The sequence below is a fragment of the Larus michahellis genome, chromosome 1, assembly GCF_964199755.1.
Source record: "Larus michahellis chromosome 1, bLarMic1.1, whole genome shotgun sequence".
Lineage (NCBI taxonomy): Eukaryota > Metazoa > Chordata > Aves > Charadriiformes > Laridae > Larus > Larus michahellis.
The window spans coordinates 192,106,394-192,130,936 of NC_133896.1; the positions used below are offsets into that span (position 1 = coordinate 192,106,394).

General features: G+C 39.2%; 1 protein-coding gene across 1 annotated transcript in view; it reads right to left on the reverse strand.

Annotated features, from left to right (window-relative positions):
* KPNA3 (karyopherin subunit alpha 3) overlaps positions 1-24,543 on the reverse strand; it is a 54,450-nt gene that overhangs the window by 14,319 nt on the left and 15,588 nt on the right. The window contains exons 2-8 of the mRNA XM_074566215.1: positions 20,111-20,155; positions 6,289-6,378; positions 6,051-6,080; positions 5,913-5,965; positions 5,728-5,823; positions 3,218-3,303; positions 152-238 (exon numbers count right to left, since the gene is read on the reverse strand). Coding sequence (XP_074422316.1) covers positions 152-238; positions 3,218-3,303; positions 5,728-5,823; positions 5,913-5,965; positions 6,051-6,080; positions 6,289-6,378; positions 20,111-20,155 — 487 coding nt within the window. The remainder of the gene's footprint in view (positions 1-151; positions 239-3,217; positions 3,304-5,727; positions 5,824-5,912; positions 5,966-6,050; positions 6,081-6,288; positions 6,379-20,110; positions 20,156-24,543) is intronic.

The window sequence follows — 24,543 nt, forward strand, 5'->3', positions numbered from 1 at the left end:
CATATATAATTCTGGCCACATGAAAAATTACACTAAGCCACAGAATTTAGAGGAAACATAGTCTCATATGATAATGCCAATGTTCAAAAAGTCAAATTCTAAAATGAAACGCTCCCTGAATTCAAATCTTTGTAATAACAACAAGAGTTACCTATAATATTTCCGAGAGCCCAGACAGCTTGCTCACAAACGTTCTGGTGTGGTGAATGAAGTAGTCTCAAGAAGAGGGGTACTGCATCTACAGAATGATCAGACAAAGATTGTATTTGGTTTTACTGGAACATGGTATATGCACAATGCTTTCATTGATTAACACAAAACACTTTCGCACCATGCCTTATACTAAGATAGATGTTTCTATTATGAAGAGCATACAAAACCTCAGTCAAAGATTTCTGTATGTATCTAGAGAGGGGAAAAAACAGACTTGAGAACAAGCAACAATGCTCCCCACATTTAAACATTTCCCTATATTTCTCAAAGTGATATGCAAGAGCCTCAAGTATGTAGGTGCTAGGTTTAATGTCCTGGTAATTCAGATTTTTCCACTATATACCTAGAAGAATGACATGCCTATTCATGCAAACGTGCTTCAAATCTTGACTTTAAGAAAATAGCTTCCTCCCAAGAGGTGGCTATAGTTAGTTTCCATATGCAGTGAAGATTTAAATCCATCTGCCAGTCCTAAGACACATTTTAATTTGCTCTTATATAACGCAAGCAACATACCAGATTAAGGAAGTGACACTGATTTTAGATATCAGTCTCTGCTGAATTAAATAAATTTAACAGAGCTAAGAAACCATCCCTCTACTATTCCCGTCCACTACTTCCCTTTGGACAGCCCGCACTGTTCCAAAGACAGTAATTCTTGCAGCAATTTTTTAAATCTATATATGATCATATTCATCCTGTAGTCTTTCTGAGCAAAGTAAAATAGACCAATTTATATACCATTGAAGGAAATAATATTTTTTCTTGTAGAAATAGCTTCAGAAATAGCTTCAGAAATTTAAAAAAATTGCAACACAATTTGTAAGCAACTGTGAATCAATATTCTGTTGATAATTTTAACGTGTGATAATGAGTCAAAAACCCCTGACGTATTTTCCTGAAAAATACAAAGAATAAAGACTACCTAAAATTCCTTCCTGCCCTAGATGAGCAATTCAGCAATTGCCTACAACTGACAAGTTAGGAGGGACAGCAACACACTGTTGCTTAAGAACACTGTTGCTGTTCTTGTAACAATCATCCCACTTCCATTAGCTCAAATGGAATATTCTAGCTTCCTTCTCAGTGATTACTGAGATTACACTTCAGCCATACGTGTATTCAACATACTTCAGAGAGGAGGGTCAAGTACGTAGTTTGTATTAGATTGCAATCCTTCTATGCTTTCAAAAGCACGAATGAAACCATTTCATAGCAGCACGCAGGCAGGAGGACAGTCCGAGAAAGCGCGAGTGGCAGGTTATCTGATCTACCAATCTCAAAGAATTAATTACTTTTGCTCCAAATTGGCTCCTGCCAAGGTTTATTTTGTTTGTACAGTATTTGTCCTCTTTTGCTGGGCCTTCCAGCTGCCACCTGTGTCCTTCTTGATGGCAGGAGGCCACCTTCTTTGGATTTAGGCTGCACCAGCCTCTTCTATAGCTGCAAGGGCCCATGGCTTTGTTTCCTCAAACCATCCCATACTCAAAGGGAGCAGAGTTGGGAGGCTCTTTTCCCTTCGTCATCTCACAGCCAAAGCAGCAAGACTTTTCGACTAAACACATGTCATATCAACACATATAAACAGTAAAGCTTGAGAAACGCTTTTTGCTTCTTTAAAGTCATTTTATCACATTTTCTTCTTTTCAAGCATTAGCTAAACAGATTTTGGGAGAGACGTATGCCAGATTGAACTTCTAGTAATTGTTCAGGTAACAGCAACGCTTTTGGCTGTGGTCTACATATTTTCATTCTGATTTTAAATTTTACTTAAAGATTTTTTCCAGATTTTTTTCTGCAAAGCTAACACTATAAACAGTCTTTTCATTAGATTCATTCATTTCAAATATGACAACATTGTGGGACTTGAAAAAGGAAGAAAACAACGACTAACCAATGAACAAGTTGGGAAGGATGAAAAAACTTGGGAATAGATTTTCAAAGATATTTAGACACCGGAAAAGCAATCTAAAACCAGAGGTGCCCAAATCACATCAGGATTTTTTGAAACAAATTCAAGACACTGATTTATTATTTTTTTTAAAAGGCTCATTTTGATAAGCCTTCTTGTTCTATTGCTCCAATATCTTAACTATACAGAATCTAACAATTAGTGAGATATTTTATTAGCTATTTAAATGTACAAAACAGCATTTTGATTTGAAAGGCAGGTTCATGCACTTAAAAAAAAGGAAATCAAATAACTGACTCACCGTTTTCCCATATAAAAACACTGAATATGAATAAGCCAAGACAATTTAGTATGTATTTACTTATCTACAGTCTCCTGTTTAACAACAAAATGTTGCATTTAGAATAAAGGTGATTGTTTTAAGATAAGCGTGCTGATACATAAAAGATATATATATAATCCTGAAAAATTAATTTGAATAATTTATCTTCAGTTAACTTTAGAATTTATTTCCTATTTCTTTTTGTAATGGAAGTCTCACTGGCTGGCTAAGCAAGCAATGAAGGCAGCACAACAAAATCAAGTGTGTACAGGAGATAGTAATCATACGGGCAAGGAAAGGATGGTAATTTTCTTAACCTTGTATTTAAATGGGCAACCTTACATAACTATATGTATTTAGCAACTTTAATAAAATTTATGAACATACCTTGGAGGTAGAAAGAATTACTTGCTAACATAAGTTTTAGCCACAGGGGAATTAACGGTACATGATTTCAGAAATCAACCCAAGAATTTGAAAGGACTAACATTTTTTGTTAGTCATTAACAAACTAATTAACTCTTTATATTATCTGTTATTCTGTATCTTCATTATGGGAAAATCAGGTCTGGGATCCTTAATTGTTAGTGACAAACAAATCAATGTTTAAGAACAAATGTAGATTTTTAATTTTTTTTGAGAAAGAGGACAGACATGCATTTATTATTTTAATGATTTTGATAACAAATGGCATTTGTTATCCGCATACCCCCTTTTCCCTTTTACCCATAATATCCGCCACCCCTCAGAAAACAAACTGTGATACTTACTAGACTGTACAACAGCTTGAGTCTGTGCAGAAGTGCCTGATGCTATGTTAGTCAATGCCCATGCGGCTTCAAATTGTAATGAAGGACTGTAATGAAATAATTTTATAGTAATAAATTGAAACATGATTTGCAGATTATTTTATGGTTCATTTCAATATTACTAGCAGCATCTACTCTAAGACACTCTACATTTAAGAGTGCCACTGAACTAAAAGTTTTAAAGAAAACCTCTAAGCCTGGACATTTCAGAGGAAAAGCTGTAAGAAAAAAAAAGATTTTACCCTCTATGGCCTTTTGTAAACCACCAATTATTCTGACATCGTATTAGTAATAAAAAATAAAAAAATAAAAGCAGTAATACTTGTTGAAGCACACACCAACCAGTGAAGCTGATCGCTACCTTAGTCAACTAATTATCTCCTGTATGAAAGATTTCTACCGCCCCTCATCATAAAATTTAATTATGCCTCTCTAATGGATAACGGAGACCTCCTCACTTCCAGCTGATCCAAACACCATTTATATTTAGTGAAGAAAGCGCAACTGCCTTGCTGCCATTAGTGGTTCTCAATAAATTAATCATGTCTGACCATAACTAATTACATCCTAATATAATAGGATATATATTATATAGACTATATAGACTATAATATATAGATACAGACTATAATAACTAATTACATGACCATTACATCCCAGATCAAGTGTAAGCTGGGATACTGGGAAAGAGACATTTTTCTGCTTCATCACAGACAGGGGAAAGATCTAGCATCAATATCAAAAGACAGCATCATACCTGCATTAAAACTGACTTATTAAATGCAGACAAAATTAGTTACAGATGTTATGAAAGCTGGGGGAACATCTCTTCCAAGATGTCTGTCAAATGTTGTCTATGCCAACAGCAGTTCAGTAAAAGAGTCTGCATGAAAACTGTTGTTCCAGCAAATGCTAAAGGTTAAGAGTTCTAGAAGCTATAACGGAGTTTACAGCTTATGGTGGTTAGTGTAACAGCAAGATGTCTGGCTTTGGGAGGAGCAGAGAATATTTACTGTTATGTGACTATTTTTCATTTCCATGCTTTTTTGGGTCTTTATCAATTATGTTTTATATATAGTCATAGCACCTGCTTTCTTTAAGTTTTTTTGGTGCATTAGTTTCCAAAGCATTTTAAGGTTTTATTGTGGATTGGATTGGAAAATAATTAGATAGGAAGACCTAAGATGTGTAAATATGGATTTGTAAAAACAAATAGTACCTGTCAGCAGCTATCTATAACCCTTCACATTCTAGGATCAAATGCATTAAAATTACAGTTCTAGGTTGGTCCTTCCTCCTCTTGTGATAAACTAAGTTATAACATGAACAACAGCTTTAACAATCTGTTACACAAAATCTTTGCAGAGTTTACCTCCACTAAACATTATATAGCAATCACAATTAGAAGGACTACTTAAGATAAACACTGAGTTCAATTTCAAAAGGCTTGTTCAATTTCAAAAGGCTTATTAAACATTTACAAAGGTCAATCATACAAAAACCAGACAGAAAATTCAAATTAAAAGAATTCTCACAGCCCTGAACCATTTACTTCTAGAGCAGACAGGCATTCATGACCCATTTTAAAATGCTATCCCGATTTGAACATTATTGCCAGCTGCCTTCTAAGCAACTGTTTTGCTAAACAAGCTAAAACCAAAGCTACTCACTCTTCATGTTTTTGCAGCCACCAAATTATACCCAAAATGCCAATTTGCATTTTTGAAGTTCCTAGTCCTCATGGCTGCAGAAATAACCTTGAAAATGGAAATACTGTAAATACATTTATGGCTGCCTCAAAGATAGGCTAAAACATTTACCTCAAATGTGTTAATCCCCACCTATGTGTATAAGGGGCTCACGGATTGTGGAATATGGCATTTTTCTTACATATCATTAAATTCTTACAACTACATGCTCAATGCTCTCTACCTCCTTTACCGAAGTTTTCCAACAAAGAATCATAACAGACAGCGTGCTCACTGTGTTGTACCATCACATGGGGGAGCAGCACAGAGCCAGGAGGAAACCCACCTCGCAGTGAGAATGAAAGCAGCTAGAAACTTAAGCTAATAACCCTAATGAAAAAGATGACAAGCGTATTCTGGCAAAGAGAAGAGCCCTGTTCACACCCAGGCATGTTCTCTGCCTTCACACAAATAAACACAGTAAATCTGAGACAGGTTTCTTAACAACAAGTAACAAAAAAGTCTGCAATATTCAAAACCAATGAGGAATTTAGTAAGGTTTTCTCCATTAGCTAGATATGCTTGTGCAAGCTCTAAAAAATAAAATGACATTTCAGTGGCAGAATAAACACTCCTGGAGAATTTATGGTTTATCATCATGTAATATGATCCACTGTGTGAGATTATATGGTGTTACGAATCCTCAGCTTCATTTGAAATAATGAGATGATTTTTTGGATGCAGATTTTCAGTAAAGGTGAACATTTTTAAAAGTATACTTACTTATCATCCCTTTCTAGGCATTTTACCAGAATTGGTAAAATTCCTGATTTTATTAAGTCATCAATAGGTGGATTTCTGTCACTGGATAGGAGTTTTCTGTGAAATTAAATGTAAAAATAAAATAAGTAACTTCCATCATAAAAAATGCATAGGAAATATATTTCTGTGCTTTTATTTATTTTTACCTTGCAGCTTGGACAGCACTCAGTTGGATCACTGGGTTGTCACTTGTGGCGTTCTGAAAAAACAAGTAACAGTAAAAACTAAAAACGCACAGAACATGCACTTATAATAATTAAAAAGAAAAGTTAAATATAACATACCTGCAGTATAGCTTCTAGTGTTACGTTTTGCTTGAACAGAAAAAAAAAGGTTTTAGTAATTTTGTTGCTAAATTACATTCTTTTTAAACATTTAATACAAACTAATTTTAACAGTGTATCAGTTCATAATTTTGCTTTCAAATAACTGCAAGACTTCTAGTGTTAAAGTAAAAATAGAATACATTGTTTTGAGACACCACCAAAGTTTTAAAAATAATTCCAGAATTGAGGAACTTACTGCTTTGAAATCAGCATCAACATCGGAATCTTCTAAACTTTCTTCTTGAGGAACATTTCTTTTTTTCAAAAGATGTTCATCTCTTTTGTTCTGTAAAGGAATAATGAAAAATAAGGACACTTAGTGCTTATTAGCACAGGGTGACAATATAATGGCCCCTATCAAAAGAAGCCTTTAGGTAAGTTTGCTTTTTTTAAAAAGAAGATTTGTAACTGCAAATAGAATTTGCAGTATTTCAGCTGTAAGAATCTAGCAGCTTGCTAATCACAGACAGAACTATGACCATCCATAACATTTGAATGAATCAAAACTTATAGTTTGGGGATCAATTTTCTAACAAACATTTACAATACACACAGATCTGCATGACATTAACATTTAGCCACACATAACAGAAATTATTTTCCAGTGTAAGATTAGTCTTCAGCTAAACCTGTTTTGAAATTCCCTGGTTACGTGTATTTTCAACTTGTGTGTAAAGTAGCATGCTCCATGTACACTGACACTTGGAGCATTTCCCACTCACACTGTTAGTTTCTGACTTTAAAAAAAGCACCCTCCCCAGCCTTAGCTCCTTCAAGGAATTACTGAAGAAAAAAATACCTTTTCAGTGGTAAAGTACCCATTTAATATTTCTACCTTGCTTAATTAGAATATTTGAACACCTAATGCCCTAATTTAAAAAAAAAGGAATCAAATAATCAATTGTAACTGTATCCAAATGCACTTTTTTACAAATTTAAAATGTCTTAAAAGCATTATTCCAAAAGCATGAACCGGTCTTTTCTAAATTTTAGACTTTATCTTTTGCTTGGTGTGTCTGGAGGTACAATCAAAGATAGAAAGGGCAAGGAACACAATGACGCAGCATGTATATCTGAACACCTTTTTGTGTTTGTTTGTTGTTTTTTTTTTTTTTATAAGTGCATTAAGATTTCAATCTCTAATAAGGCAAAACATCGAAAAGATGTAACAAACAGCCATAACACCTAAAACATATCTATTATACTAGCAAGGAAAGGCAGGCTTTCCAGTCTCCAAACAATTATCTGATAACCAAGCAGTACTGATTATAGAGATTGTATTATATCACGCCTTGCTTGTCATATATATTAAAAAAAAAAACCTCCAACAGAATCACGTTTCGAATGAGTCACCAATATTTTATTTTATGTTGGAAAAAAACCAGCAGCCTCAGGTCCAAAATTTCTGGGGCCTGCTTACTTTTTAGACATTTTAAAAAGAATTAAAAAACCCCAAACTTTTCCAGACTCAGTCTGAAAGGCTAGCAAGCAATATATTAAGATTTTTTTATGAAAGAATGCTAAAGCAATAAACAAGCACTAGAATTAAATAACCCTTTAATGTGGAAGACAACATTCCACAAACTTAGCATAATTTAATTCTTGTCAAGTTTAAGAAACTAAATCCCAAAAGAGTGCACAAGATCACCTAGATCAGCTACGGCAGCCTCTCCAGAGCTGTACAGTAACGGCAGCATTCGTGGAGCACATCCATACAGACAAGCACTATAGGTATTTCGTTGTCAAGTGTTTTTAGAAAGAAGGAAGATGGAAACGAGCAGGCAGTTAAATGCAGAGAAAACAGTGTTATGCAGACAAACTGCATCAGCTACACACTGATGGATGGATTCACCATAAAGACCTATAATGTATTTTTCTTATTTTTCCACACCAAGTACTACGCCCTGACAGTTTAAGGAAAACACAAACAACATTCAACCCCAGTCAATCTGGCTTTGCTCAGGTGCAAGTCCTTTTCCTACTGTTGGTCTAAACCAAAGCCTATACTTTGCCAGCTTCAGGGACCGGACCCCATTTCCAGAAGCCCTCTCCATGACCACGTCAGCTGTTCTCCCCAGTGCACAACTACTACACCCATCCACCCGCGGAGGAAGCAGTTCCTTCCTGCCTCAGATGAACGGTTCCTACAGGATCACCTGCACTGTTGTGGTAAAACAAGTTAATACCAGGAGAAGGGACTGAAGCTGGAGGAGGGTCCCGATGTCTTTAGTCAATTGTCTTCTTCCTACCCAGAGGTACCATCACAGATCATGGTGGTGAGCAAGTCCACACGCGCATGAATGTACAGGGAGATGTATTTAGTTATGAGGATGGCAGACACCAGTCCAGCAGACACTCCTTGTCTTCAGAAAAAGTGCAGCCTGAAGGAACTGGGGTCTTAGAGCAGAACTGTCACCACTGTCTGCTGGAGCAAGTTAAACGTTTCATATAAATCTTTTACTGGGAAGGGTCACATTTCTTTCTCATTATCACCAAACTACTGTGGTACAAGGTAGGGTTTTCTGATTCTGTTCCTCCTAAAATATTTGGCTGGATTTTCTACATCCCATGCTCAGAAAATTCAGGGAAAGAGCTTTGCAGTGTTTTTCTAAAATATGTTTGATGTAAGAACTGTTATCCCAACTGATTCAGCTGGTGATATCTACCTATTTTTCTATCAAATAATTTGGCACCAGTGGTGCTCAACTATGTGTTTGTACACCTTACAATAAAGACAGGTTATCCTTTATTTTAAATTTCTGTAAAAAAGCCTTTTAAATGCCAGCCTCTTGCAGATCCTTTGATTCAAAACACGATGAAACACCTAGAATAGTCAAGAATTTAGCAAATGAACTATTTTTATTGAAAAGAAAAAATTCCAGTTAGGAAATGTGACATTATCTCATTTGTTATTTTCAGGATTCTTCTGTCAGTAAGAAAAAGATAAAGCTTTTCAGGAGCTCAAACAGTAGATTCTCCCATTTCGGTGTTTCACACCACCCTATTAGATTTCCCCACCGCTGTATCTTCTGACCTTAAGGAACTGTCTGCATATTTGAGGATAGAAACTGGTACACCGCCATTCCACGTTGCTCCCCGCAAAAGCATCTATGCTGACACAGAATGGATGAACCTCAGAAAGCTTTGACTGAAATCCCTCCAAAATGCAGAGGGTATGCAAGAGCCATTTAAAGTCATATTACTTCACGCTATAGTAAGTGGAAACTCAAATAAGGCCAAAACCTTCTCAACTGTGTTGACATTAAATAGATGGCATCTATTCGGAATGAAGATCACACTATTAAAATGGGTAAGAACATTTGATAGTCACATACACGTGGGCTGCATCTATCGTGCATATTACTTCCACCCTCAATATTTTTCTTCCCAAAAAGACATTAACCAGAAAGAGTTGAAACTATATCATGCATTTTCTAGCTTGAAAGATCTAGAAGTTTTTGGATGCAAAACAAAGTCACACTACAACAACTGTGGTACTGAATGTGAATGTGTACCCCTCTCTAGATGTGTGTCTCTTCAACATATACAATTACATCATCCTGTGAGTGACTGGTGTTTGTCAGAGTTGTGCCTCTGCTGGAGGGCTATGGTATCCAGTTACTCCAGAAAGCAACAATGAAGATGTATCTTCATATCCTCACTCAAACATCCTGAAATACCAGGATGGCAGCAGCTGGAATACAGAGAACACAGGTGGAACAAAGCAAGAGTCCCACGTTGGGTGACTGAACAGCATCCTCACAGAACAGCAGGAAAGACCTGCACAGCCTTCAAGAGCCAAACAGCTGGAAAAGTCACCTTCCACAAACACCAGGCAGTAAGTCTAAAGCATGCTAGTGGACAAAGCACTGAATTATTCCATGCCACTTCACCTGAAGAATTTCAGAAAGACTACCTGCTTGTCACCATCACAGCATGTGCACTTCTATACAAGTACCGTTAGCTGAAATAATTTGCTTGAATAGCATTTAGAGGGGCACGCACAAATTCTCTCTTCTTCTGGCCATAAAATGGGCGGTGAACATGTTTCTTTTTAAGTTCTTCCAACTCCCTGGAAAACTCTCAGGGACTTGGGCAAAGAAGAAAGAAGGGCAGGTGGTAAATGAACACACAGTTATAGAAGCATAGTAACAGATAAGTAACTTGTCTCTCTCCTTCAAGCAATGTCCTTGCCTATGTATGTTGATGCAGTGAGTATCTCCAAACAGCACATAGTATTACTCACAAAAACGCCATTTACCAGGAGAATAGTCCAACGAATCCCTAGATGAACACACTGAAAGACTATTCTCCTAATGGTGGCAGTAGGCTGAGAGGTTAAATAAAACAGAGCTCCAACTAACAAAAATAAAGCTATCAGGAATAAAGACATCCCACTGGGAGACCAGTGATGGTGAACATGGTAATCAAGGAATGACATTTCAAACTCTGGTTCATCAAACATACATAATCTAGGTTTAAATTCCACTATGGGACAGGGTGTCTCAACAAGAGGAAAACTGCATCAAACTAATCAGAAATCTTAGCATGGTAAGACTGAGTAACACTGAAAAGCCTTCCGTTTGTAGCTACATGTCAAAGATGGCCATAAGATACACCATAACTGAGCTAACCAAGAGCCTAGTTCTCTCCTGTTCCAGCAAGGAAGTTAATAGCTCCTTAGAGAGCCTTTTATGCCTGCATACACATCTATCCAATTCCTTTAGCAACTTGAGTATGCCTAAGAGAATGCTCCCTAACATTAACCAAAAAAAGTATGAGTAAGCATGGATATTCTAATGCCAAGATACTCTCAGGAACTTCCCAGGACATAACTGACCACAGGCTGATGCTGGAATTTCTGCAAATGCAGGCAACACCGTATGACCGTCAGTCATACGGTACAACAGGCTCCAGAAAAAATGACCTTAGCCAGGGAAAGAGTGAGCAAGAACGCTCTTGTAACTACTCACTGTTTGCAGTTGGTTGCGCTGAAAACCACTCTCAAGAACATACATAGAGGAGCTTCCACAGCAGCCTGAAGCAGAGAGGCTAGCATTTATTGAGAAGCACTAAAAACTTCTTACTAAGGAAAAGCTATTCTTATTAGCATTTCTTATAAAGTCAAAGTCTTAAAAAGTAGCTCTAAGGCTACTTGAAACAGCTTTGTCCGTTTGCAAAAGCGTTCAATACCTGAACTCCTAAACCACTGTATACAGTAATTTGATAGATCAATCACTCACCTGCGTAAGGTAAAAGAACGTGATTTGCAGCTTGGCATGACCTTAAAATGCTCACATTTTGTCATACTTTAACAAACTAAAACAGTTTTTACCTAAATCACAGCACCAGCCTCCTCTGCAGGCTCCTGTGGTGAAAATGAAGACAAATGAGCATACCTGGATACAGCTGTCCTGTTCAAAGACTGGTGAGAGAGTCCTTTCAAAGGGAGTGGCATCAGACTGTAATTCCTGATGAAGGGTAAGACCTTGTCACCAACAAAACTAAGAAGCTCTCCTTCAAAAGGGAAGATCCTCAACCACTACCCAAACCATAGGTGCTATGAGCAATAAAGCCTGAAAGTTTATAAACAGCAGCTGACGCTGGTTACGAGCTTGTCAACATTGTGTACTCCTGCTACAACAGGTTTCCATACAAACAAAAGGCACGTGGCCATACGTGCCAGGCAAAAATGCCAAATGGTTAGAAACAACAATAATGATACCACAAGTGCACTTTCTTGCCCAGTGTGATAATCTGTTAAGAGTTTTTGATGACAAATACCCATCATTTGCTTTGTTGACAGTGGGAAGATCAGGCTGCATTGAGCAGTAAATGCAAATGCTGCAGATCGCAGTACTTCTTGTTTACCTTCTTGGGAGATGGCCACAGGATTCAAAAAAATGCCCACCGATGCAAACACATTTCAAAAACAACATGAGTAACAGAAGAAGAATCCTTGTGGGCAAAGAGGATGTCCATCAAGCTACGCGCTGCATTCCACTTAGTACTATAGGACATGGCCAATAAGATACTCTAATGGAGCTGTGAAAGGTGTTAAATATAACTTTATACATGCTTTTCAGCACTTGACAGATGGGCAAAACTCCATGAAGACTCTCAAATTCATTGGAAAGCTTCAAGATCAAAAGGGAAAATAAATAAACAAGAAATCTTTGCCCTCAGGTAACAAATAACATTATAAAACACTTCTTCAGGTCAGGGAAAGGTTCAGGAACTCAGTGGCTAGTAAGAAGCAGCTCTTTTGGCATGAAAGTTAAGATGTTTTGAGTCTTCTGTGGGCAAAGAGCAGAACTTCAAAAACGCCTCAACATTAGGAACTGGAGTGCCAGCCAGCATTAGCTATACCCACAGATGACAAGAAGCAGCTCTTTCCTCTGCTCTCACATCCTAGGAAAGATTAAAGGATCAGGACAGTGCCGGACATAGATTCAGGTTGTCTAGATATCACTTTTAAGCTACCGCTGTTGTGACAGACCGAGCTGAACCTGTAGGTTTCACTTATATGTAATCTCCAATTTCACTTGTGGGGGGGTGAGAGCACCTGCCTCACTCCATTGTGAAGAAAAAGAAAATGCCTACCAGCCCAACCTCATTGTGATAAAGTGATGCCCTGAAAACCTCTACTGAATATCCTCTTAATTAAAGTTTTCTTAGGTGGGCTATCTAGCCTGAGTGAATTTCTAGTAACAGCTCTTGGATATGAACCTGGGGAAAGATTCAATTTCTTTAATGGTTGGAAAAGGACCATTAGTTGGTTCTACTCTCTGTCTTAGAACTCATTAACATCTACAAACATTTAAAAAAAAAAAAAAAGAAAACCGTAAACCTGTAAAAAGGCTGAACAAGTCAATCTGATGATCCTACAATCAATAGATATCAAAATTATATCCTACATGCCTAGCGAACTAGATCCCTTCCACCAAAAGGTGGTCAAATAGATTCCAATACTGTTCTTCAGATAAAGATCACAGCTACAGATATGCAGTTAGAAGACAAAGGCAACTTTTGTACATTTGAGTTCTGATAATTCACCTTTGTGACAAGAGACAGCAGTCATAATGTTCCTGTTTGGCTTGTGCACATCCTTCTCAGAAGATGAGCAGGTTGACTAAAAATAAGTAGATGCATAATAAGTAGTACAACAGTGTGTGGCCCAACAGCCCCACGCACAGATTGCAAAGACTGAAGCCTGCTAAGTTAGGCAAAAGCATGCTCTTACTAAAATGGGCTCAAGCAAGCCTCCAAGGTAAGTCTCCAGAAGAATACACCAGGAATATAATCTTCCTCCTAGGATCTTCACTTACAATGGGCAGTTCTGTCCAACCCCTGCCATTGTCTTCTGTGACTCCAGGAGTGTGGCTGGAGCCCTTGCCAGTGAAGACTGAGGAAAAGAAGTTGTTGAGAACCTTGGCCTTCTCCATGTCACTTGTCACCAGGTCCCCCGTTCCCTTTCTGAGGGGGCCCACACCTTCCCTAGTCATCTTCTTACCATTAATGTACCTATAGAAATTTTTGCTGTTTCCCTTGATCTCCTTGGCTAGATTTAATTCTAACTGAGCTTTAGCTTTTCTCACCAGGTCTCTTGCTGCTCGGACAGCTTCCTTATATGCCCCCCATTCTAGCTGTCCTTTCTTCCACTCCTTGTAAAGATTCTTTTTGTGTGACAGCGTGTCCAGGAGCTCCTTGTTCATCCAGGCAGGTCTCCTAGCATTCTTTCCTGCCTTCCTCTTTGTTGGTATACTTTGCTCCTGGACATGGAGAAGGGGATCCTTGAATGATGAAGACAGACTCCGTTCTTCAAGGCTCACTACTTTATTTTGGAGCTACTGCAGACATAAGTAATCTTCTTTAAGGAAGATCAGAACAGGGACAAGTACAGTATGCCCAAGAAATGGGTAAAAAACACATATGTCCACTGCTCCTTAATCTACCACTTGTTTAGCAAATAATTGCTTTGCCTTGCATCAAACTTAATTGGCAATTAGAGCTTTCATGAGCCCACATCTATGAGCTCTCAGAGGCAGCTGAGTTTGCCAAGAAAGTCAAAAATAAACCGTGTGAGAGATCCCAAAGGTTCCTAGGATTCCAGTTAGCAGGCCTTAAAGGAGGACATGATCCTCTGTTTCTGCTGAGGTTAGGACTGTTAAGGCTTCCTTTGACAGGTGGCATCTAACTCAATCACCATAGCATTGACCTGGCTAAGGACTACCTAAGCACACAAGCAGTCACAAATCAAGCTTCCTCCTCAGAGTCAAGCACCTAGAACAAAAGGATCTCTCACAGCAATGGAGTTACAGGCTTCATTTAGGTATGGAACCTTAAACTGAATCCTAACTATTACTCACCCACCCCACTCCCCTTTAGAGTGAGAATAATCAGCTAGGTTAGCCAATTAATTCTAGGGTCCCTAGAATTAATCCTTCGGGTTTCTGTGATGCTGAAATTAAGTGATAAACATTGCAAATCAGACTTCACTGAGAAGTTTAAATTCTTTCCTCTTTGTCCAGTCTCCATCACCAAAAGCGACATCGTTATCTTGTCTGTCTGGAAAGAGCAATGGCTACTGTTTAAGCTGTTAGGCCTGCTGCTGCATTAACAATACAGCCAGAGATAAGACCATCTTTCCAGAATTGTAGGAGGTCCATTCCCAAAATGCGTGAAATACATGCTCAGCAAGGCCAATATGGAATCAGAAAAGGGCACCTGACCATGAGGAGTGTCATCTGACTGGCTCTCTGTGCCAACCCATGCCTCAGCCAGGATTCTGCCAGATGACTCCTATCCTTTTATGTCAGGGATAGCTTTGTTAGCTCAATTCCTAATCAAATCTTAAGTGACTGGGAAAAGAAAAGGAAAAAAAAAGGAAAAAAAAAAAGTTTCTTTCTGAATAAGAGCTATGGTGTGAAGATAGTGAATAGAAATAATACATTCTTGAAACACAGAATGTGTTGCAAATGCACCTTGATGTCTGTAATCTCAAAACAATAAACAGCTCACACTAATGCATGCAGAAACTGTTTACTACTGTTGAAAGCTGTGATTTTATTTATTCCATCTTACAAAACAGATGTAAGCAACTTCATCAGATCCATTCATTTAATATTTATACAAAAGTTGATTAAAAAGATGAATCCACGACTACACAGTGCTTCAACTGTACAGATGAAGAATACGCTCGGTTTGCCTGTTTTCTTCAAAAGCCAGGTGTACACTCAGCATCTGGATATCTGGGATAAAAGGAAGATACTCCTTTGTTTTGAAGGGGCACTGGTGGATTACTGAGGTCATACCAACACAAACATTTCTTGAATTTGGCATACCCATGCTAGGGTAGCAGTGTTAGCCATAAAGACGAAGACTGAAGCAATGATATTACACCTTCCACTGCTGGAGCTTAATAGAATATACCCCTTTACATTTCAATCCCAATTCTGTACCAGAAGCAACGGCCTCACGTCTGCCACAGAGTTCCCACAGCAAACCAGTTCCCACCAGCACCAGTTCAGTTGCACCAACAACTCGGACACATGCTGAATCTCTTATTAAAGTAGATTTTTTCTGGTCTCTGCAGGGGAAGATGTTCAGCAAACATTCCAGAAGAACACAGCTTCCTGCATTTAAGAGTTCTGCAGCTGCTGTGCACTCTTGATTTACAGCCTGACCTACATCCAGTGCTAAGGCCTCTTGAAGCGTATAACTGATCTGTGCACGTGCAGTTTTCAGTGTAAAGTCACTAGCAGCTCATAGGCTACCTCTTCCTCATTTTCACTCAGGTATTACTGGCACATACAAGGTTCCTTCCACCCAGACACACCTTGTATTAAGTATGCAACTTACTCCCCACCATGCATCTGTAATAAAATGGCCTTGAAATTGTAACCTGTTACAAAAACCAATTATGACCCCTTGGGAGGATTACAAGAATGCCGCCAGAGTGTGCAGGGATGAAACGAGGAAAGCCAAGGCCGCCTTGGAATTCAACCTGGCTAGGGATGTCAAGCTCAACAGGACGGGCTTCTACAAGTATACTGGAGGCAAAAGGAAGACCAGAGAAGTCGTGGGCCCACTGTTGAATGAAACAGGAGCCATGGTGATGGAGGATGCGGAAAAGGCGGAGTTACTGAATGCCTTCTTTGCTTCCGTCTTTCCTGCTCAGCCCAGCCCTCAGGAGTTCCAGGCTTTGGGGGAAGTAACGAGGAAAGAAGACGACTTCCCTTGGGTTGAGGAAGATCGAGTGAGGGATCATTTAAATCAATTAGATATTCACAAGTCCATAGGCCCTGATGGGATGCACCCGAGAGTGCTGAGGGAGCTGGTGGAAGTCATTGCTGGGCTGCTCTCCATCATCTTTGAAAGGTCCTGGAGAACAGGCACAGTGCCTGAGGACTGGAGGAAAGCCAGCGTCACTCCAGTCTTCAAAAAAGGCAAGAAGGAGGAGCTGGGGAACTACAGGCCGCTCAGCCTCACCTCCATCCCTGGAAAGATGATGGAACAGCTTGTTCTGGGTGTCATCTCAAGGCACGTGGAGGAAAAGAAAGCTATCAGAAGTACTCAACATGGATTCACCAAGGGGAAATCACATCTGACTAATCTGATAGCCTTCTATGATGGCATGACTGGATGGATATATGAGGGGAGGGCGGTAGATGTGGTCTACCTTGACTTAAGCAAGGCATTCAACAACAGTCCCCCACAGCATCCTCATAGGGAAGCGTAGGAAGAGTGGGCTTGATGAATGGACAGTAAGGTGGACAGATAACTGGCTGAAAGACAGAGCTCAGAGGGTAGTGATTAGGGGCACAGAGTCTAGTTGGAGGTCAGTGACAAGTGGTGTTCCTCAGGGGTCAGTACTGGGTCCAGTCCTCTTCAATATATTCATCAACGACCTGGACGAGGGGATAGAGTGCACCCTCAGCAAGTTTGCTGATGACACAAAGCTGGGGGCAGTGGCTGACACACTGGAAGGCTGTGCCACCATACAGAGAGACCTGGACAGGCTGGAGAGTTGGGCAAAGAGGAACCTTATGAAATTAAACAAGGGCAAGTGGAGGGTGCTGCACCTGGGGAGGAATAACCCCATGCAGCAGTACAGGTTGGGGGCTGACCTGCTGGAGAGCAGCTCTGTGGAAAGAGACCTGGGAGTCCTGGTGGACAACAGGACGACCATGAGCCAGCAATGTGCCCTTGTGGCCAAAAAGGCCGGCCAATGGCATCCTGGGCTGCATCAAGAAGAGTGTGGCCAGCAGGTCAAGGGAGGTCATCCTCCCCCTCTACTCTGCCTTGGTGAGGCCGCACCTGGAGTACTGTGTCCAGTTCTGGGCTCCCCAGCTCAAGAAGGACAGGGAACTGCTGGAGAGGGTGCAGCAGAGAGCTACCAAGATGATTAGGGGACTCGAACACCTCTCTTATGAAGAAAGGCTGAGGGATTTGGGTCTCTTCAGTCTGGGAAAAAGACGACTGAGGGGGGAACCTTATCAACACTTATAAATACTTAAAGGGTGGGTGTCAGGAGGATGGGGCCAGGCTCTTTTCAGTGGTGCCCGGGGACAGGACAAGAGGTAATGGGCACAAACTTGAACATAGGAAGTTCCACCTAAACATGAGGAGGAACTTCTTGACTTTGAGCACTGGAACAGGCTGCCCAGAGAGGTGGTGGAGTCTCCAACTCTGGAGACATTCAAAACCCGCCTGGATGTATTCCTGTGCAACCTGCTCTAGGTGACCCTGCTCTGGCAGGGGGGTTGGACTAGATGATCTCCAGAGGTCCCTTCCAACCATATGATTCTATGAGGATTAAATTAAAATTCTCACTTTGCACCGCAAAGGTTTCTCCAAAGACTGCACTGAAATGCTCGCATGCAGTCTTAATTTAACCAGATACATGAGGATATGCTGCATTAGCTAAGCCATCTTTTACAGCATTGCTTTGCTAGCAGGCATAGGCTGCCCAAGTGCTAGGAAGGACTCTTCCCAGTGCAGATTCCACGGTAATACAGCAAGTTTTACACCGAGTTCTGAACAGAGAGGGCCTCTAGCATGTCAGCATAAACCTCAACTACTGATAATTCAGTTGTCAAAATTAATTACCAAAAATCTCATTTTAAGCAAAAACTAGCTAATTTCATTTTTCACTTGGTACCTGCTGCCATATGTAAAAGTAGCTTTCTCCACACCTCAGTCATTTGCCAGTACTGATGAGGCCATAGCCAGCTTAAGCCACACAACACATTCAGGTATGTTCAGCTAGTTTCTTTGATTAGGAAAACATGAAAGCATTAAACAATTTTTAGATGAGGCATCATGCTCATGTAAGTATTATTTTTTTCCACAGTCATCTGGGTCCAATTAGCTTTCTTCAACTAATTTTTAGAGTCTCAGGATGAATCTCACAAACACTTATTTTTGATACTGTAATGAGATACAGAAGTTTATCTACAAGACCTGAAAAAAAAGAAAAGAAAAGAAAAGAAAAAGCCTCTTTTTAAAGAAGAGTAGAAGGATCCCAAGAAAATACTAGCACAAGATTGTTGGTAGCTCCTACATAATCAGGTGATAAGTGCAGACAAAATTTCTCAAAAACAAGCCAAGTTAATTTCTATCAACGTAACTTCTATTTACAAACCCTTCACCATGATTTTAGCAAGGCTTTTGTCTTCTCTCTCAGTTTGCAAATAATGAAAAAAAAATTAGATTAAATTGGGTGGGTGTGCAATCCTAAGCAAGTCCCACTCAGACTCTAAATGAGTCAACAGGCAAACTGGAGATATGCATCAAATGGGAAACTCAAAGGAGCTTGGCCCACATCTAGAACATTGAAAGCACAAACTTCCATCAGGTCATTAACAAAAATATTAGAAAACATGTGTGACACCAAGGTAGGGAGGCTTTGAAGCATACTGAGGAACAGAATGGGAATTCAAGTTAAGAAAGTCTGGAAAAAGCAGATGTAATTCAAAAGACAAGAAGCAATCACATTTAGAACTTCTGCATTTATTTAACTATGCGAATAGAGAACGTAAACAACTACCCTTGCCTTGCAGTACTGTAGAAAGCGTCCGAAGGATATAACGGATCACAAGCTGAGTGCAAGTCAACAACATACTCAATATAAATAGGAATACTGTGTTAAGAATTGCTTTTTCACTATGCCATTTAAACCTCAGCTGTGGCCTGCATCCTTCCAGACTTCCACGCTTCCAGAAAGATACAGACAATTTGGATCTGAGGAGCAGCAACAAGTCAAAATCCAGGAAACAGAATTTTCAAGGAAAGAGTGAAGAACTCAATTTGTCTCAACAGGATAAAACTAAAGGGGCCAGTATCAGTCCTCGAATATACTGAAGGTATACAAAGGCAGATAAACAGTTACCCCTTCTCTTTACACACACAGCCAAAGAGTAGTTTAGCTTGAGAAAATGTCCTCCAGCAGCAAATCCTTTAAGGTGCTTCGAAAGGTTGCTCCAAGTGTTATGAATGACAACGATGTAACTAATCCTGTATTTAGGCAGAGCACTGAACTAGATTACCTCTCATGGTCATGATCTTCCCAACTATATTGGTATTTACCCAATATAACCCAAATCTGACCCTAAAAATTAACTCCCTCTACAGCACAGAAACAGTAATTTCCAGAAAACAAATAAAAGAACATCCACACTTTCTAAATGCTAAAACTCTCCCTTTTCCCATTTGGAGACTTTAAAACATTTGAACAGCTGACAGCTTCACTGTAATAATATAAGAACTGATACAGCAACTGAATATGGATTATTTCCAAGCGATACACTGGAGTAAGGCACTACTGTTCTGCCGCACTGAGCTTAAGGAGTTGGAGAGTAAAATTACCACTAGAATCCACAATTAGTAATCTACAATCTTACAACGCTTTTATATAAGTTTGGGTCCATAAAGCAAAGCTTATGGTAAAATATTTAGCTAAGACATCAGAGTATTACTAGCAAAGTAACACAGTTGATAAACAGAAGCAGACTCACCTTCCGCAATTCAATTGTAACTTCATTTCTGTGTCTTCTCATAGTCTGTAAATAAAGAATAAAAAAGATTTGTATGTAAAGAAAGAAGTGTTTTGTTTTGGAGTCAGTTTTTTCTAGGTCAAAAGTGCAGCTATTCATCAAAAAGATGAGGAAAACAGTGTGCGTAATTTATAACTCATGCATCTTGCTAGGAAAGGTCGAGTTGTTTCTTTAGTGTCTTTTATTTTTTATTTTTTTTTCAAGATTATACACCTTACAGAAAGCTTAGTCATAAACCACAATAAGTATCCCAAAGGCAGAAAACATTGACTTCCTTGTAGAGTTTCACTGTAATGACTCTCCAAGCGTTTATAGGTGCACACTAAAGAAAGAAGTAAATACAGGTGAGGCAGTCTCACATTCACAACCTAAGCACGTAACCTATGCCAATTATCTCGCCGAAATCAACCACGAATGACAGAAGATGACTGAGCTCAATGAAAACAAGACAGATTCAGCTTGTGGCAAAAGGAAACAAAGAAGTACAGTGACATTGAGTCTACTTAGGATCTATAGCCTAAACACTGTAAAAGAAAACCAGTCCATAAACACCTCGGCTCCTTTAAGATACTGGGCACTCAGAACGCATTCCCTACAATGCTGCTATACCTCTTAGCTAAAAGAGATCACAAGACTGAGAAAGAACAATTTTAGCTTAGTGGAGACAATCTCCCTAGGTTCATTTTACAATCAGCAGAAGAGACATGTACCATCAGAATGCAATTCAGAGAAAATCAGGGCTGGATGACTGCTGGCAGCCTAGAAAGATCACCCACACTAACTAAAATTAGCCTTTTAAAATACTTTCTATGTCCTATCCTTCCTACTGACCTTCACTGCTACTATCATGTTCCTTTTGAGTTAGGGCAAATAACTTCTCTGAGCTCAAAAGTAACAGTGAAAAGCAGCAGTACAGAGAAAACACCAGTGCTCCCTGTCATCCAGCAGAGGAAATACCAAACATGCTAAAGCTCAAACACAGGTAAATGAAATGAGCAGATTTCACACCATGAACCTATACAGGATGTAGTTACAGTGCTTAGAATTTTGTCTTAGCTTCACTGTTCCCAACCAGTTTGTACAGCAGTGTTCATTTAATTATTTTAGGTTGACCCGAGAGTAAGGAAGGCTTGTCTTCCTGTCCACTGCTCAATTAACCAACTCACTCAACAGACACAATTCTCCTCTTATATCTACAAGCGTGAACTATACTACTTTAAACAAAGCAAGTCCTCATTACAGTAAGAGGACACGAGCACCAGAGCATCTACCAGAGCTACATTTGATTTACTCATCACTTTGCTAAGCCATTTGATTCTTGCGACCATCTGAGCCTGCTGCAGCACCTCAGTATGACAGGACAGGATTGATGGGGAATCGGAGAACATTGGGTAGGTTGGGAATGGACAAATGAAGAACCTGAAAAGTCATTACATGTAACTAGCTAGACCAGTCATTCAAGTTTCTCACTATATTAGAGTTTTATATTTGAATTATCTTAAAAACGGCATCAAATGTAAGGGCACTAAATAGCCTTAAACTGTTTTTCAATACGTCTTCCCCATGATAACTCTGCATTTCAATGGAAAAATATAGTGAGACAAGGCTGTCTTTCTAGCTGCATTTCTGCTATAAAACTCTTTCTTGAGCATTCCAAATGTGCTAGACACCAGAATCCTTTGCAGAACTTCTCACTAGTAACATTGCCGCACTTCTTCCTAAAATATAGTCTTTTATTCCTACTTTTCTTAAATTTGCCATCACATGACAAATCAGTTAACTTGATTGTCCATTAGCATGTTCTCCCCAAAATCCACTATTGTATGTACCAGATTTGAAATTTAATGGATGCAAGGCATAATTTACTTTTAAATTTGCCCCGTAATTACAATTCACTCCTACATTTTTTCATTTATCCATGTGATAACACTCTAGAATATTTCCTACTAAGCAGGAAAATCAGATCAAATCTGAAGCTCTTCAGAGGACAGTGATAACATTTGCCACCCACCATTCTTCTGGAAGCAAGGTGGATTTAGGAAAGACTATAAGCTGTATTCAGGAGTTCAGCAGATTAATATTTTTGGTTTACAAAAAAAAACAAACCAAATACAGTGCAATCTCTGGCAAGGCATTACTATTCATTTCATCCATTTACTCTAAAACATCTTCTAACAATGCTTGGACTAAAGATAGTTATTCAGAGTCATCCATAAAGGCTCTACTGGGAAGATTCTACGCTTCTTTCTAAAGGCAAATAATTCTTTCAGCTTTTCAATTAGGGTTTTATCTTTGTTTCATACTTCCATTATTTCAGCCCCACTGATCCTACCCTATTGCAATTTTGTCTCAATATTTTTTTACTAGTTTTTCACCTTTATCAAACTGATCCTTCAAAATATTTGACTACTCCATTATGGCTTTACATTTATCGTGCAAGAATCTCTCGTCTTTTCCTCATTTAGAAAGCTACCCCTCTTTAGAAAGACTCTTCAAAAAAGGTCATCAACTACGTGGATGTTTTTGCTGACCAGTAGCACACATTTTCTGAGCTTTAATACACATCTTAAGGCAATCTCCATACTACCTGGGTTTCATACTTTTAGATGTTCTTTTGTATTTCCCTTTAAACTTATTATATATAGTTTCTCTTTCAAAACAGCTCTAGTACATCATCTTTTTTCTCCTTCTTCCTTTAAAGGCACAATAGGTAGTAGTCACCACTAAATCCAGAGCCACTTCTCCACTCTCAAAGCAAGTAGGCTGGTAACTGGGGATATCACTTAGCCTCAATGTCACAGAACTGACGAGTTTCATCCAGCCTGCACTGAACTAAGGGCTCCCATCTTGCAAAGTTTGCTGCTGGCACAGCATCTCTGAAAATTCAGCACGTCAGGATCACCAGGATCATCCAGGAATCAGTAGTACAGTGTTTGGGCTACAGTCTTCCTGCAAGTACATGGGACTGAAGTTCCCAAAGAGCCTATGGTACATTCCGGCAGTTAAATTTGGTTGCCATGGTGGGATCATGACCAGTGCCCTCAGCTAGATGTAACGCTGACATTATTTCTAACTTGATGATACTACTGTTCCACTTCATGTCCCTGACATATGAGATGACCATTACATACCAACATATTTAACACCATGGATTTCACTTCATACATGTCGATTGTTGCAATTATAGAAGGTATGTGAAAAACAAATGTATGAACTCGCAAGTGGCCTGATTTCTTAGTTTTATGCCTGCCACTTAATTGGGATTTGTTCAGACTATTCCCCGTCTTGATTTTCTCCTCTTTACAACAGGAGCTGATGGACTAGTCCACATTAGTGATGGACTGCTCTATGATAGACCTCTGAATGTCTGCAATTTGGCTATCCTTGCCTTGAGAGACCATACTCTTAAGACCAAAACATGCTTCAACCTCATTTGATTACTGGAAATGCACGTATACATACAGCACCATACTATATACTGGACTCTCTTGCCAGGCTTTTGCAAGTTTTATTTTAAACAAGGTACAACTTCTAACCTTATCTGATGTGGGGGGAAAAGCCCAAATTTTACTCTCCAAAACCCAGACTTAAGTGATCCAGTTAATTTTTTGTCCTGACTTGGCATTTCTTAAAAGGTAGGTATTTAAAGCTTGTGTTTCAGACGAAACATTTTAGAAATACAGCAGGTTATCAGCACCTTCCTACAGCCTCAGAAGCAGTAAACATACTATAATACAATAGCTTATAAAAGAAGCAGTCCTAAGTACCACTGCAAGCCTCCCCTTAAGGAAGCATTACCACTGCATCCAAAATAACACACTTTTATGCTACCTGCAAGTCCCAGCATGTAGGGAACTCATAGGCATTTACAAGAGATTTATATAGTAGTAGAAAGGTCGAACATTTTCCCCAACCGACACAGGTCAGCTAAAACAGAGAGAAGACACAGAATTATTCTGCAACTTAACCCCACGGATTCATTACCAGCTTTCAGGCTGGGAGGACAACCATGCACACATGCAACATGAGTTGAAGTCTAGCGAGATGTTACCAATGGATCTAATACAGTGTTTGACATCCACAGCATCTGACCGCGGTCACTTCTTGGCTTAATGTACTAAAATTCATGTCACACAAACAGCACATCTCAAAACTACCCCCCAAGACAAATCTGAACTGTTTCGCTGAATAATTAAAAAAACCCCAGACTCCAAATCTCAGAAAGGCAAAACTTCCCGTAGGGAAAATCCTATAAATCACAAAAAATATGACAGTTTATTCACACAGAATCCGAACTGTGAGGCTGCTCCAAAACAGAGATATTAATGCACCATACACAAGGTGTATGTGTAAATTGTGAATAGTAACTATCAGTCAGCATGTACTATTAAGAA